At 36.0% G+C, this 15,640-nt stretch overlaps 3 protein-coding genes and 2 pseudogenes across 5 annotated transcripts; all 5 read right to left on the bottom strand.

Moving 5' to 3' along the window:
- Positions 1–341: 341 nt before the first annotated feature.
- Positions 342–4,804, bottom strand: txt-11 (PAW domain-containing protein). The gene is made up of 17 exons (NM_001322511.2): positions 4,709–4,804; positions 4,426–4,535; positions 3,972–4,207; positions 3,792–3,923; positions 3,662–3,745; positions 3,531–3,615; positions 2,965–3,048; positions 2,649–2,884; positions 2,476–2,604; positions 2,361–2,429; positions 2,233–2,320; positions 2,070–2,168; positions 1,010–1,260; positions 829–960; positions 712–783; positions 562–655; positions 342–428 (listed from the first exon to the last, which is right to left on the bottom strand). The coding sequence occupies exons 1-17, from the start codon at positions 4,768–4,770 to the stop codon at positions 388–390; spliced, it is 2,004 nt and encodes a 667-aa protein (NP_001309474.1). The 5' UTR covers positions 4,771–4,804; the 3' UTR covers positions 342–387.
- A 451-nt stretch (positions 4,805–5,255) lies between these two features.
- Positions 5,256–7,594, bottom strand: arrd-22 (Arrestin C-terminal-like domain-containing protein). The gene is made up of 5 exons (NM_071554.7): positions 7,403–7,594; positions 7,066–7,171; positions 6,420–6,582; positions 5,596–6,369; positions 5,256–5,540 (listed from the first exon to the last, which is right to left on the bottom strand). The coding sequence occupies exons 1-5, from the start codon at positions 7,585–7,587 to the stop codon at positions 5,398–5,400; spliced, it is 1,371 nt and encodes a 456-aa protein (NP_503955.1). The 5' UTR covers positions 7,588–7,594; the 3' UTR covers positions 5,256–5,397.
- A 991-nt stretch (positions 7,595–8,585) lies between these two features.
- On the bottom strand, positions 8,586–9,212 carry T20D4.7 (Thioredoxin domain-containing protein). The gene is made up of 3 exons (NM_071553.7): positions 9,059–9,212; positions 8,878–9,014; positions 8,586–8,833 (listed from the first exon to the last, which is right to left on the bottom strand). Exons 1-3 carry the CDS (start codon positions 9,200–9,202, stop codon positions 8,689–8,691), a joined length of 426 nt encoding a protein of 141 aa, NP_503954.2. The 5' UTR covers positions 9,203–9,212; the 3' UTR covers positions 8,586–8,688.
- Positions 9,213–10,220: 1,008 nt separating this feature from the next.
- On the bottom strand, positions 10,221–12,405 carry T20D4.8 (annotated as a pseudogene). Its single transcript has 9 exons — positions 12,346–12,405; positions 12,106–12,216; positions 11,836–12,057; positions 11,477–11,780; positions 11,223–11,433; positions 10,931–11,077; positions 10,767–10,880; positions 10,407–10,583; positions 10,221–10,358 (listed from the first exon to the last, which is right to left on the bottom strand). Coding segments are annotated over exons 1-9 (1,484 nt in total).
- A 547-nt stretch (positions 12,406–12,952) lies between these two features.
- Positions 12,953–15,483, bottom strand: T20D4.9 (annotated as a pseudogene). The gene is made up of 9 exons: positions 15,423–15,483; positions 15,094–15,204; positions 14,824–15,045; positions 14,313–14,616; positions 14,059–14,269; positions 13,768–13,914; positions 13,594–13,707; positions 13,108–13,284; positions 12,953–13,056 (listed from the first exon to the last, which is right to left on the bottom strand). Coding segments are annotated over exons 1-9 (1,451 nt in total).
- Positions 15,484–15,640: the final 157 nt, after the last annotated feature.

Here is a 15,640-nt window from a genome sequence, read left to right as displayed (position 1 = left end):
GAAGTTGTCGTGCAAATCTGAAGAGTTCAAAAAGTATTTCATCAGCGAGATGTCTGATCGAATGCTACAAAAACAGTGTGATCTTTAACGTTTCCTATCTCTTTCAAAGCATTTTTACGGTTGGACTCAGGCTGAAGCCCCTTTGATTTTAACAATGTTCTGCGTGGTGGCTTTGGAGCTTATAGTTGCAGATTCAAATGACTATATTCCCACCAAAGATGAACAATATTTTCACACTTTCCTTGTTGATAGTCAATGAAATGAGCAAATACTCGACTAAGTCTCTATGTTTCAGACACTATCGGCACCTTGTAGCAGCTGTGCATTCATTCTCAAAACAATAAATTGGTTCATATTTATTAATGGAAAATTAAAATAAATTCAGCTTCAGATTGAAATAGTAGTTTGATTGTGATCCTGTTTCGATTCTGAAAACAACATAGTTTCTTATATTTTATCAAAAATTAAAAAAAAAAACTTGAGGTTGTAAATTGTTAAAAGTAAGAGATACATATTTTCCCAACTCATTCCTAAACACAACAAAAGTTCCAACCGACTTACTCCAGAACACTTCGACTGAAAAACTTTCCGAGTTTATCCCATCCTCCAGATCAGCTTTGAAAGCTCTCGCGTCCAAACTTATTGTCCAGAGCGCCTTAAAAATTTCATATAAAAAAATGCACATATCGATAATTTTGATAATAAATGTACCATTATGTAGAAAACTTCTAATTGGGGATTGTCAATCGTCAAATTTTGTTCTATTGGAATTCTGGTAGATTTCTAAAAAATCAGCATATTTTCTCAGTCTGCATACTTTTTAAATACCGATATTAAATTTAAATTTTCGCCAATTTGAGTTGTCCCAGAATTAAGAATCAACTCTTCAATTCCTGACATACGAATTATTATTTTTTCAACTAATTTCCCCTTGACATCTATATTGAAAAACCATGCAATCTGAAAATGAAAAACCTAATATAATTTCTTTCAGAATTGAAAAACTCACTGATGCCCAATGTTCACTCCGTTCTTTTTTATGTAAAAATACTTCGCCAAGTCGTGTATCTATAGTTCTTTCAATATTAGCAACCAAATATGGTTTAACTGGAGATCCATTTGTGTGTGTTTGTGAATACGTGTTCCTTACAATATTGTACCAAAATTTCACATAGTTTGCTTCTGATGTGGGCTTCAAATCGATCAGCTTTTCTTCTTCTGTGAAAGTTGTTGTTGTGTTATCGTATTGAAAGTGCAATTCTGAAAATGATAGTTGATAAAAGATAGGGGTGCACATGGGTGGAAAAGGGTTGACCCTCTCAAACTTTAGGCAACACTTGTAGTGATCAGGATGAATAAAGTGTCGACCCCAATTGAAAATTAAAGTGAGAAGGTTTCCAACTAGTAAGTCGGGTTTACTAGCACTCGGCACTCGCAACAAAAAACCATTCATATTTTGTCTATGGTGTCCCCATTACCCCATCCTCCACTGTTCGAAACTTTGGTCTAATTACTGATTATAAGCTCAAGTTTGAACACCACATAATTAAAGTTAGTTGCCTAGCCATGTTCAGGCCTAAACAAATTCTTAAGACATTCTCCGCCAACTCCTCAAAGTCCCTACGCCCACCCTTACAAAACTTATGTGACTCCCAATATGAATTATTGCTCTGAAGTCTATGCTCCCTCCTTCTTCTTCAAAGGTGTAATATCAAATTATGCTCTTACAAAAACCGACTGATTGTGAGTATAATGTCACTCCATTCCACCGGACACAATAGAATTAAGGCTCAATTAAAAATACTCTATAGAATTTTAACAAGTACGGTACGAGGTAAATAAAGTATAGCGCAGAGCCCGTGAGCTGTCGGCACGTGATACTGATTGAGCTCCCGATTTTGGTATATTCACAGAGAAAGTACAAAAAAGGTGGGAAATTTGTTTCTCCTAAGTTTTGGGAATTGTGCGTATACTCCACTGGTTTTTTTAAACGAGTTTCTTCCACGAGTTTTTTTTAGTTTTGAGTGTATTTATTAATTATCGCAATGCTCCAATTTGGTGACACTCACTTGGAAGTTCCAAAGTTGAAGATGTAGCAATTGTTTTCGGTTTAGTATTCATTTCAGTCACTGCCGTAGTAGTTGTTAATGGGTAAGATGGTTCGTCTTCTGAATATACAAAACAATCATTCTGGCGACACAGTAAGATAATATAATTGAAAAAAGGGCTCACTCCAGTAAACTTCAATTGAAAAAGATTCCACACTTTTTCTACCTTTGACATTGGTTTTTAATACTTTAATGGGGTTGTGAAGTGCAATCTAAAACTGATTTATGACTGCAATACTTTTTTTCGCTCACCTCTATGTATAATTTTCCAACATTCTGCTCAATTGTTAAACTTTCATTAATCGGGATACCAGTGCAATTCTGAAACTTTTTTAATGAATCGAGTAAGTTTGTCAGATTTGCAGACTATCAAATAGTTTAAACAGCATTCAACAGTTCCTGCTCGGTGTTGGGTAATATCGTCCATTCCGGTCATTTTGACCACTACTTTTTCAACATTTCTTCCTTTGTTCCTTAAATCGAACATCCAGTAGATCTGGAAATCAGTCATAAACATGGGTTTTTAAGTTTATAGCATACATTTGACCGTCTATAAGGGGCTTCCTGACCTATGTATGCCTCATTGTTTTCCTCGTCTACTACTCGTTTAATGTTAAAGACTTGTTTCGGGTTAACTGGTGACCCATCCTGGTTATCATGTGAATAAATGTTGTTGATAATGTCGTAAGTGAACTTGACATGATTTTGTCCTGACTCTGGTTGCAATTGAATATATTCGCTCTGTTCTTTAAGTTCTTCAGAACGACGAAGTAGTTCTGAACATACATTCATTGAGAGGTGTCAGAAGTCAAAGAGTCAAAAATGTAAATTGTTGTTAAGATTTTCAAACACTCACCCGTATCGTTCGATCTTGAAGATGTAGAGAACTTTTCAGACGTAGTCGTATTGGAAGATACTGGTGTTGGAAAATTGACTGTTTCTGAAAAAGGCACATTAAAGGTGGAGTAGCGCCAGTGGGAATTTTGTCTAAATGCACTTATAATAATTCGAAACAACCGAATATCATAATAAAACACTCCAAAAAATTTTCCAAAAAGATTTTTCATAATTTCCGGTCAAAGTTTTGGAAAATTGCCAAAATTTTCTAAAAATACGAGCTTTTGAGAAATTTAAAGAAATATCTCATGTTTCGACCCCTACAATGTTTTAATACAAATAATTCAAACAAAATTTTTTTTGGTCGACTTCCAAAATTATGAGTGACAAAAACTGAGTAATTGCCACTTTTTGAAAGTAAATAAATAATTTTCAAAAATATTTTGAAAAGTTTTATCATGATTTTTGGTCATTTTAGGACCAAAGAATTGGTTTTTTAACATTTTCCCTACTGCCGCTACTCCACCCTAATATTAAAAAACCAAAGTAACCTAGTATAGTTTGTAATTTGTCAACATTACTCACTCCAGTAAACTTCGATTGAAAACGTTACCCCACTGCTTTCCTTTGCATTGGTTTTCAAAAATTTAATAGGTTTGTGTATTATAATCTGAGATTAATTTATGGTTATATTGACAAACATTGGAAATACTTACGTTCATCGTTACATAATCAATATTATGATCCAATGCCAGGGTTTTGTTCATCGGAATAATATTGCCAGTCTTATTTGGAAGAAACTAAAAAACATAAATTAAAACAGTTTCACCGTTTTTTTTTTCATACATCCAATTGATTGAAACAAGTTTTTGCATATACTTCTCCTTCATCACGGGTAATATTTTCCATTCCGGGAACTTGGACCATTATATTTTCTACTGATTTTCCAGGAATCTCCACATTAAAAACCCAATGAATCTAAAATTTAAACATTAACAATTTTTGTTGAAACAATTAAAAACGTACATGTGCAAACTCAAGAGGATATTCAGGATATAAGTATGTCTCATTATTCTCCTTGTCTACGACTCGTTCAATATTAGAAGCAACAAATGGCCTAAACTGGGAGCCATCGTCATTGTCGTGTGAATATGTGTTCTTGATAATGTCATACGTGAATTTTACAGAGTTTTGTCCCGGTTTTGGTCTCAACTGTATAATTTTTATCTGTGTTTTGAAGTGTGTACGATGCAACAGTGGAACTGAAATTGAGGCAACGATGTTCTTTTGTACAGTTCATCAAAATTATTTCAGCATCACAAGAATCAAAAAAACACTTAAGCAGGTTTCGTTTGGGTTTCAGGAACATTTTTTATAATATGTCCGTGATTTAATTTCAAGTTCGGGTATTATCATATTTTGCAAAACTAATATAAACTCACGACTATCTCTACTTTCCAACAGAAACCCCTATGCTTACCGTGTTTGTTTTCATTATTTTTGCCAACAACTTCCGATGTTATGAACAGGATTCCAATGAATACTGTAGCAATCTTAGCGATTGACTTCCAGTGATCTCTTTTTTTCGATCTGAAAAATTCTCTAGAAGTTCTAAAAGGCTTTCTCAAAAGCTAACAGATTTCTGCACGTAATATTTTTTGGTGTTTTTTCTTGAACAAAGGGTAATAATCAATCAAAAGATGTTCGTTGGTTTTGTTAGATAACTCATGAGACTCATTTAAGACTTTAAAATAAGAGCATACCTGTTTGAACTATCTACCAATAGTGGATCGTTTTGTGAATAAACAGGGTCTTGTGATTGCATTTTCTCTTCTTTCACAAGAGATAGACTACTCAAAAGTGTTTGAAAAACGAATATAGTTCGTTTTAAAAGAATTCACCAGTGACCCAAGGTCAAGATGACAAGAAACTAGTTTCCGGCGATTGATAGGGATCTTTGTGGCATGAAACACGGAAGTAGTCGTGCAAATCTGAAGAGTTCAAAAAGTATTTCATCTGCGAGATGTCTGATCGAATGCTATAAAAACATTATTTTGATCTTTACCGCTTAATATCTTGAAAAATTCGGCAAACCGCGAATTTCACTGCGGGAACATAACAATTAAGTGATATTTTGCTAATCTGGATGAGTAGAAAGTTTTTGCAATTGTGTAAGTGTTTTATGATTCCAATGGTTTCCTTTTCATAAGTGTGCAATTTTTATAAGTAACTATGGAAAAACGCACGTGGAAGCAGAAGAATTGAAACGGCAAGTTTAAATTAAATTCTGGCCAAGTAGGAAAATAGAAAACGAATACAAATAATTTATCAAATTATGCGTAAGAAAGTTGAATGGTCATTGAAACATGAGGTAAATATGTAGCTTGAATACAGGCAAAGAAAGCGTTGAGTACGATAAACAGCAAAACAGACAGAATCAAATTAAACTTTGTTATTCTGGAGGTGGAGCAGTTGGGTTATAGACTGGCAAATTGTTGAATACTGGGTATTTCGGAACATATGGTTCATTTTCTTTGGCGTCGAGCACGGTTCCTCCTTTTCCATACATTGATTCTTGGTAAGATGGCGGTGGAGCTGAAAATTTGTGTATTGAAGAAACCTCCGATAAATCTAATAGTAAGCAACTTACCACTTGGAATCACTGCATTACCATCCTGAACTACGCTTGGATATGGAAGATTCACATCATTGACATTAGGGTACAAGCCAAGTGGATATGGTGCATCGGTGCCTTTCTCGGAATCGTCGGTCATTGGTAGGGACCCATAACCTGGTGGTGGAGCGACTCCTTCTCCAATTGGAGTTGGCTTGCTCGGTAGTACACTTGGATCCTGTTGATAGTAAGAAGGTGGAAGGCACTGGCGAATAGGGACTGATCCAAGTAAGATTGATGTTTCGCAACGAACTTCACTATGTGACATTGCACTGGTGTCCACTTTAAGTTGTATAAGGTACTCTACAGTAACCACAGGGGAGAACTGATTGATGGTTGGAGTTACAGACGGAATACGGAGTTCCAAAACGAACTTGTGCTCATTTTTGGCAGCCACTACCAGTTTCTGACTTTCCCTGACGACAGTTTTCGTGTCGAACATTATTCTTTGGGCCTTTTCGGACATATTTTCATCACCACCATAATTGTAAGTGGCACCATCCTTGTATCCAGTGAACTTGCACTGCTGCAGAATTTTTGCTTCGATTTTTTTAGCAGTTGAAGAGGAGTGGTTGATCAGATGGATGTTCAGGGGGACAGTTTCGCCGGGAACGAATCCAGTTTTCGGGATGTTTACATTCATCTCGAGAAATCCATTTTTGAAGCAACAGCAACCGAGATTTTCACTCGCCTGGGTGTTGATTGGAGTAAGCGAGTGCGGGATGACATTTAGATCGAGCAATGGAGAAACTGCAAAATAAAATTGTTTTCAGTACATTTCCAAAAGTTGTAAATCATACCAGTTATGCACATCTTCTTGGCCTTATCCACACGCCATGGCCGATCCACTTCTACCTTCACAGTATATCTCAAATATCCATATTTTCCCTCAAAACTCGGTGGAATATTGAGAGGAAGAGTGTAGGAGAATGGCCACGCGTATTCTCCAGCATTCAACTCTTTCTGAAATTTTGAATTTTTTTAGTTTGATCTAAACTTATAAAATTGTCTCAATAAATATGATAGCAAACATGTGTTCTTAAAAAATATGTATGTACTTATGCACCTTCTATTTCAATAAGTGCTGCACTCTATTTTTCAACTTTGACTGATCATATCTCGGTTCTCTTTAGTTTTATGGAAAAACTGTCAACTGTAAAAATAATTTTTAATTCCTTTTCTATAGTTATGCAATTGATTTTTTATTGTTATTTTTAAAATGAACCGAGATTTACCATTTCCAAGTGAGGCAATGTTATAACACTAATAGAGATTATACCGTATATGTATTCACGTGGTGTTAGACTATGATCTACAAAAATGGGTGAATTTTTCGCCCGGAAAAGTGTGACACTGGTTGAAAACTCTGCGTCTCAATTCACGCATTTATTGTAGATCGTACCGTTATGGGACAGTCTGACACCACGTGTTTATTGTAATACCTACCGGTCCTTCTCCACAAGTCCAAAGAAGCTGGGTATAGTCGAGGTACTTCACATTTGCAGAGTAGTAAACACCATGTGGACGATAGGATACGATTCGGTGGAACGAACTGAACATTCAAATTTAGTATACTTTGTTTTTATAAAACTTCGAATAATTGTTTCAAAAATGGAGTAGGGCCAGCGGGAAAAATTGTAAATTGTCTTTCATGGTGCTAAAAAGATCAGACATCATAAATAATAAAAATTGTTTTAAAAAATTCGCAATTATTGAGTTTTTGCAACTTTTTGAAAAAAAACTGTAGCTCTGTTACAATAGTTTTTAGTTTTAAATCCCTTACAGTTTGCAAGAATTTTCGTAGTTCTTCCAGCTGGTGTGAGCCAATCCCACGATCTTGATATTCACCGCACGAGCCGACAACTTTTTCTTCGTTGTGAGCACCACTCGCCCGGAAATCGGTTGTCCCGGGAGGAACACTTCGTCAGGTTGATCGAATATAACTTGGAGCAGCTCCGTTTTTGGCATGACGACCCTGAAACAAAAATTTTAAGATTTTAATTAAATGATATAAAGAAATAAAGAGAAAAAGCTTCAGACGACTCTCCAAAAACGTTTTTTTTTTGCGAGCAAAGGAGGGAGAAGAGGCGATTGAAACGAACCCAGCAGACACATGCAGTAGTGAAGAACGAAAAAATATGCACTCCGCGCCTCATCGAGAGCCGCAGAGAAAAAGAGGGAACAGCGGAGAAAGAGAACTGGTCAAAGAACACTGTTTTCCTTACAACTAGTGAAAAAGAAACAGATACATCAGTATTACCCAGAGTGTGACAGGAAAGGTGAAGAGACACAGACATACCCACTTAAGGGTACGTTCCGTAAATCTACACAATTTTGGCTATTTCCGTGGCCTAGTTCCAGGGTCCCGAAATTATTTTTGGCTGATTGGTTCTTCATTTGGTCACAAAAATTTGAAATTTTTTTCTTGTAAAACAGCAATAAGGGGTACTAAATATATTGAAATTTGTGGTAGAGACTATGATTTCCCGGAGTTTTCCTAGGCGTTGTAGCTGGAAATTTTTGAGTGATCAACTGAAAAATTCCACTACTGCATAGAGCTATTGGCATTTCAAAGTCGTGCGTCAGACAACGTTCAGTTAAATTAAAATTTTCAAAAGCTGTTTAGTTTGATGCAAGAGAGAGACCGCACCAAAAGGGGACACTTGGGATCCCCTTTTTTGCCATCTTCCATTTTGGTGCAACCTCCCCGCAGTGGGCGCACGAGCCCTTGCTACATGATAAATTGGCAGAAAAAGCTCTGAGAAACAGAGGACGCGAGAAGGGACATTAGAGAAACGAAAAAGAGAACAAAAATGAGAAACTGATGCTGGCGACCGGGTGGGTCATTTTGTTGAAGGGTATCTTGAGAACAACGACGTTGTTGTGCCGTTGAATTGTAAGACGCGCCTCCTTTACAAATCTTGGAACCTCGTTTTTATATGGTAATTTTTTAATGCTACTTTCCATACAAAATATAAAATGTATTTTATTTGAAAAACTTTAAGAACACAAGATAGCTGGTTATTACTTAAACAAAAATCCTTCGCAAAAAATCAGTGCAGATTTTCCTTAATCCTTCCACTTGGCGATGATGGCCTTTGGATTCGTTCCCATTTGAACATCTTTCCGTCCATCCCTGGTTATTTCAGTACCGTCTGGCTTGACGATGATAAGGGCTGGGATTCCAGAAACTCCGTATTTAGTGGAAAGCTTCCTGAAAAGTTTGTTAGAGAGGTGACAAAGATTATCATAACTTACTGTTTGGCGCCATTTCCATGCGGAATATGATACCAGTCACCGTGACACTCTTTCATATACATTTTCAGGTCACTCTCGCTACGATCGGAAGAGACGAAGACGATCTCGAACTCTTCATTAACCTCCTCGTAGAAATCCTGAAACTTGATGTGGTTATGAAATTTTCAGACTAGGCAAATACCTTAAGAATCGGTGTGAAGCCGCGGCATGGTGGACACCAATGAGCTGAGAAGTAGAATCCGACGAGTTTTCCTGCAAGAGCTTCAGTTGCGTCGACCAACGACTTGTCAAGTTTTTCAAGTTTCATTCCAGCCAAAATGTCCATGTTTTTCTCTGGAAATGTGTAAATTAGCTGAAAAAGGAACATGGGTTTTGAAAAGAAAATTGCCAGAATTAGAAATGAGACAATTTGTGTTTAGCCGTGGGGTTTTTATCCTCCTCTCGAAACTAACGCTGAGGAAGTGAAAATGATGAGTCAATATCTCAGTGATGAAATATTGGAACTAGTTTTGTTTTAAGATCAACATAGGTAAACATTTTCTTGCAATGATAAAAGGTTCGTTTTTGGTTTTGAAAATGCGATATGAGAAGAGAGATATATAGTTTTTGATGTGGGCGGTGACAATGAATATATTTATGAACATCAAACAACTTACAGGTAGAAAAACGGAAACGTTAAGGTCATACCTATACAAAGATTACGTGCTGGTGATAAGAACGATGTATGATCCAAGTATATAGTAGCGTTCTTTCACTGTTTACAATTTTTGTTCCTTGTTTGACAGGTTCAAAATGGCCTTGACGTTAGAAACTGAAACCAATTTTTAGTTGTCAAGTTTACGAAATTTACGAAAGTTTACGAAAAAATTGCAATTATCCACCAATCACCAATAAATAAAAGCAGAAAAGCCAAAGTTACTTGAAACCATGGTTAATCACATTTTATAGGCAAAATTATTCGTTCTTACTATTAGAAACTATTTTAGTTGCATCTCGAATGCCGTTACTTTGCATTATATTCTGGATACTATTTAGATGCTTCTTTCTATTCCTATCTCAAACAGAGACTTGGAAAATTGTATCAGGAAGTTCAGGCAGATTTTCAAACAACTACATCACTCACACGTTCTATGCTTTGAACACAAGCGCCCTTTAAGTTTTTTATTGGTTAAAAAGAATATTTTTCAAGAATAAAAATACAAGCATAAAAGTATGAAAATTAATAAAAAATGCATAAAATCCGTTATAAATAACATAAGAAAACCAATGAAACGCTGGGAAAATATAACGTAAAATAGTTTAAACATTATCGTGTTTTTTTGTGTATGGCTGTGTCAAAAAGCTCAATTCCCGAAAGAAAAATTAAATGCATTTGCGGTTTCCATTATATAAGTGAAGAATCCACCAATATCTTCAGTATCATTCTTGATTTTATAGTCCTCCAAATTCACCTCGCCTCCCAGTGGATTGCAAAACTTTTCCTAAAAATTGTTATATCGTATTCTCCTTTTTCATCGTAAATTCCGTACCGGTTCAGCAAACATTCGATCACCAGAGCGACATCCATAGAGTGAGCTGAACAATGGATACTGACGAACGGCGGTGTTGATGGATATTTCAAAGGGATGATGACGTGGTAGAATTGAGTTTTTTGGTTTGCCTTGGATGCATAATCCGCTCAAAATTGTTTCAAGCGCATTCCTCAACTGAAACATGTAATTTTGGCGATGATTTGCTCTCCGGGAACAAGTTCGTAGAGATTGGGGGTCTACACAAATCAATAAAATGTTCTTTGTTTTACTTTGTCATTTTTTTGTATGCGGGTTACCGACAATTTCAGGGTTCGACAAATCTGCGCACATTAATTTTGCTGAAACATATCCTCCTACCTGCTCTTCACTTGCCGATTTCTTCGCCACCATCTTCATAACCATTCTCATTCCCAATAAGTTTGCGAGATCTTCATGGGTGACTTTTTCACTGAACCATCCATCTATTGGCTTCTGAAACTGTCGATTTTTTTTCTGGAAGTATAATAGTTTGAAAAGCTTACCACGGCATCAGAGTCACCCATCCTCTTCGCTTCATCTTGTGCACACTTGTTTGCTGATTTTGTAACATTAGGAGTCAGTAACTCTTTTCCGCTTGGATAGACAAAGTGCATGAGCTCATGGGCAAGCACAAAAACGGTGTCGGCTATCTGGAAAAGAGCAAAATAGACTCGGCATTTTCAGGTAAGTCTTGTGGCAACCGAATTTTAGATTTAAAAAACCGTTTGCTAACAACAAGGGTTAACATCCCATGACTGACATAAACCTAAAAATTTATGTTCAATTTTCCCTCACCGCTAACATGGGTTTCTGTAAATCACTCCGAGTGACAATTCCAGCATAAACAGCTGAGATTTGCTTAAACGCTTCATTTTCCGTATTCGACGCAAAAGCTGAGAACAAAAACTCCGGTTCATAGCCCGGTATCCGTTTTGCCAAGTACTTTGTCGCGGTATCAATGGCTCCTAAACGGAGGATTTTCTCCGCAATTTCAGTGTCAAGATCACTGAAAACTAATTTTAAAAGTTTGTCTTCAAATATCTACTTACTCTGACGACAATAAACTTTTGAGTCGATAATATTCCGTCTCGTAAACGAGTTTAGTTTCCTCTAGCATTGTGACATTATTATAATCCAAAAGTCCAAAAAATACTTTTGAGTTGTTCCGTTTTTTTTGTCAAACTCTTTTTTACTTTCATCAGAGAAAGAACTGCTCCAAATCTCCTCGATAGTATTATTTTTCAGCAGATTGAAAATATGATGAAGAAATTTGTTTTCTTCGGCGGCTGGAAGATTAAGCTGGTTGAGGACCTCGATATTTGCGTGGAGATAATTGTAGAAAATATTTGTCAACTGGAAAAATATGTGATATGCTTCACCATTACTTGTCCTGAAAATAAATGTTTACCGTTACATTAACGTTTTCCAGGGTCTCCATCACAAAACTGAACTTCTCCGATTTGTTCTCCTTTTTAACATATTCGCTATGCATCTTAAAAAAATAGTCAAAATCCGCAGTGGTCGTATTCAATAATTCGATCTTCAAATACCATATCATCAAGCTATCCGGATCAAGAATCTGATCTAATGTGATGTAGGTCCCGTTATTCGGAAATGAGATGTTCGGATTCTGAAAAACTGTTGGGTGCTATAGGATGAATGGCAGGAAGCCTACTACCAATATCTCTCGATCCTCGAATAAACTTGTGAAGTTTAGCTTAGTGATAATTCTAGTGTCATTTGTGCACACATAATCATAGAAGTCGTTGCAAGGATCCAAACTAACATTCTGAATACATTTTGTAGTTTGTAGTTTGTTTAGCAAAGTTTGTCAGAATAGCAACAAATTATATGTTAAATCTATGAAATTTGAAACAAAAAAATAAACATTTTCAGTAATTTAATGTAAAAAACTCACATCTTGTCTACTCTGCACGCTTATAGTCACAATTAGTGTCAGTACCAGCAGGAAGTTCATTCTCAGTTAGTATTAGGAGCAAAATGTGAAAAGGCATGTGTTCATTTGTACGCCACATGTCGGAGCAACCTTGTTCTTCAAACTTCTCCCAATGTCAAATGTATCTCTAAATCACCAAGATCCAGACCAATTGTTATTGATAAAAAAAGGAGACCAATGTTTTATAGATAATTCTAATAAATTCATCAAAAAACAAATTTTTTTGAAGCGAGTGGCGAGATCATGGTGGAGCGTGGCGGGGCCATTTTGAATAAGTGTACCACCCTCTAAAGTCGTAGAAGTGTAGAAAGATGAACTGAATACTTTGAATCAATACAGACTATTTTATTGGTTGAAAAGTGTATTTTTAAGAAAAAAAACTTATAAACTAAAAGCATACAATTGATGAAAAATGCATAAAAACGGTTATAAATAACATACAAAAACCAATGAAACGCTGGGAAAACATCAAGTAAGATAGTTTAAACATCATCGTGATTTTGCATGTAAATGTTGAATGGTGGTGTCAAAAATTCAATTTTCGATAGAAAAATTAAATGCATTTGCGGTATCCATTATATAATTGAAGAATCCACCAATATCTTCAGTATCATTCTTGATTTTATAGTCTTCCAAATTCACCTCGCCGCCCAGTGGATTGCAAAACTTTTCCTGAAAGGAATTGTTATACTGTATATTCTTGTTTCATCTCAAATTCCGTACCGCTTCAGCAAACATTCGATCACCAGGGCGACACCCATAGAGTGAACTGAACAATGGATACTGGCGAACTGCAGTGTTGATGGATATTTCAAAGGGATGATGATGTGGTAGAATTGAGTTTTTTGGTTTGCCTTGGATGCATAATCCGCCCAAAATTGTCTCAAGCGCATTTTTCAGCTGAAATATGTAATTTTTGACGGTGAGATGCTTTCCGGGAACCAGCTCTAATTATGAGTACCTGATTGGGTGATCTACACAAATCAATGAAATATGCTTTGTTTCACTCTTGTGCTTGTAACAAATACATTGACGTATTTTAATTCCCCTGGTTTAATTGGTAATTCCTAGGGTTTTAGAAAAGGGCAATTTTTTTCAATGAACTTGGTCGCAGGTTGCCGAAAGCTTTAGCGTCCGACAACTTTGTCTGCATGTTCCTACCTAATTTATTAACAATGTATCTAGAAAACCTGCTAAAACATATCCTACCTGCTCTTCATTCACCGATTTCTTTGCCGCCATCTTCATAACCATCCTTAATCCCATTATGTTTGCTAAATCTTCATGAGTGACCTTTTTACTGAACCATCCATCTATTGGTTTCTGAAATCGGCAATTTTAGTGAAGCACATATGTGAAAAAAGTAGAAATTTGCTAGCTCACCACGGCATCAGAGTCACCCATCATCTTGACTTCATCTTGTGTACACTTGTTTGCTGCTTTTGTAACATTAGGAGTCAGTAACTCTGTTCCGCTTGGATAGACAAAGTGCATGAGCTCATGGGCAAGCACGGAAAAGGTGTCGGCTATCTGGAAAAATACGAAACAGCCTTGGTATTTCCCGGCAATTTTCAAGCCGTCAGAATTTCAGATTTAAAAAACCGTTAGCCAACAAAAAGGATTAACACCCATGACTGACATAAACATCAAAATTAATGTTGAATATTCCCTTACCGCTAACATGGGTTGTTGTAAATCATTTCGAGGGACAATTCCACTGTAAATAGCTGAGTTGTGCTTAAACGCTTCATTTTCCGTATTCGACGCAAAAGCTGAGAACAAAAACTCCGGTTCATAGCCCGGAATTCGTTTTGCCAAGTACTTTGTCGCGGTATCAATGGCTCCTAAACGGAGGATTTTCTCCGCAATTTCAGTGTCAAGATCACTGAAATCAAATTCTAAAAGTTGGTCTTCAATATTCTACTTACTCTGGTGGCAATAAACTTTTGAGTCGTTAATATTCCGTCTCGTAAATGAGTTTAGTTTCCTCTAGTATTGTGACATTATTATAATCCAAAAGTCCAAAAAATACTTTTGAATTTTCCAGTTTTTTTTGTCAAACTCTTTTTTACTTTCATCAGAGAAAGAACTGCTCCAAATCTCCTCGATAGTATTATTTTTTAACATATTGAAGATATGATGAAGAAATTTGTTTTCTTCGGAGGCTGGGAGATTAAGCTGGTTGAGGACCTCAATATTGGCGTAGAGAGAATTGTAGAAAATATTTGTCAACTGGAATATAAAAAATATTGAAAATGTAGTATGTGAAATTCGCTCTCAAATTGTTATTAGAAAACTAAATTCTTTCCAAAAAATATTACATTTTCTCTTTAGAGTTAGAAGAAAATCCAATTCACTCGCTTTTTTTGAAACTAGGGCTAGCAAAAATATTTTATCGTGAAATTTGACATATTCTTAAAATTTACGGGATTTTCTTACCGTCAGATTAACGTTTTTCAGGGTCTCCACCATAAAACTGAATTTCTCAGAATTGTTCTTCTTTTTAATATATTCGTAATGCGTTTCGAAAAAATATTCCATATCCACAATGGCCGTATCCAATGATTTGACTGTCATATACCATTTCATTAAGCGATCCGGCTCAAGAATTTGATTTAATGTGGTGTAGGAACCGTTATTCGAAAATGAGATGTTCGGATTCTGGAAAATTGTTGGGTACTATTATATGAATGGCTGGGAGCCTACTACCAGTATCTCACGATCCTCGAATAAACTTGTGAAGTTAAGCTTAGTGATGCTTCTGGTGTCATTTGAGCACACATAATCATAGAAGTCGTTGCAAGGATCCAGACTAGCATTCTGAATACATTTTATAGTTTTTAGTTTGTTTACCAAAGTTTGTCAGAAAATTTTTCGGGTCAATCTGAATTTGCAATACTTGTTTTTTTTTAACAAACCATTTTCAAAAAAAGAAAAAAACGATTGCCGTCAACTCACTCATGTTCAAAATAACATAGATTTAATTTTAAAAATCCAGAAAAAATCAAAAAATTCAATAATTCAGTGTGAAAACCTACCTCTTGGTTACTCTGCACGCTTATAGTCACAATTAGTGTCAGTACCAACAGGAAGTTCATTCTCAGTTAGTATTAAGAACAAAATGTGAAAAGGCATGTGTTCATTTGTACGCCACATGTCGCAGCAACCTTTTTCTTCAAACTTCTCCCAATGTCAAATGTATCTCTAAATCACCAAGATCCAGACCAATTGATCCTGACCAATACAAAAAAGAGAG

The sequence above is a fragment of the Caenorhabditis elegans genome, chromosome V, assembly GCF_000002985.6.
Source record: "Caenorhabditis elegans chromosome V".
Taxonomy (NCBI): Eukaryota; Metazoa; Nematoda; class Chromadorea; order Rhabditida; family Rhabditidae; genus Caenorhabditis; species Caenorhabditis elegans.
This window is presented reverse-complemented; position numbering and strand designations above follow the sequence as displayed.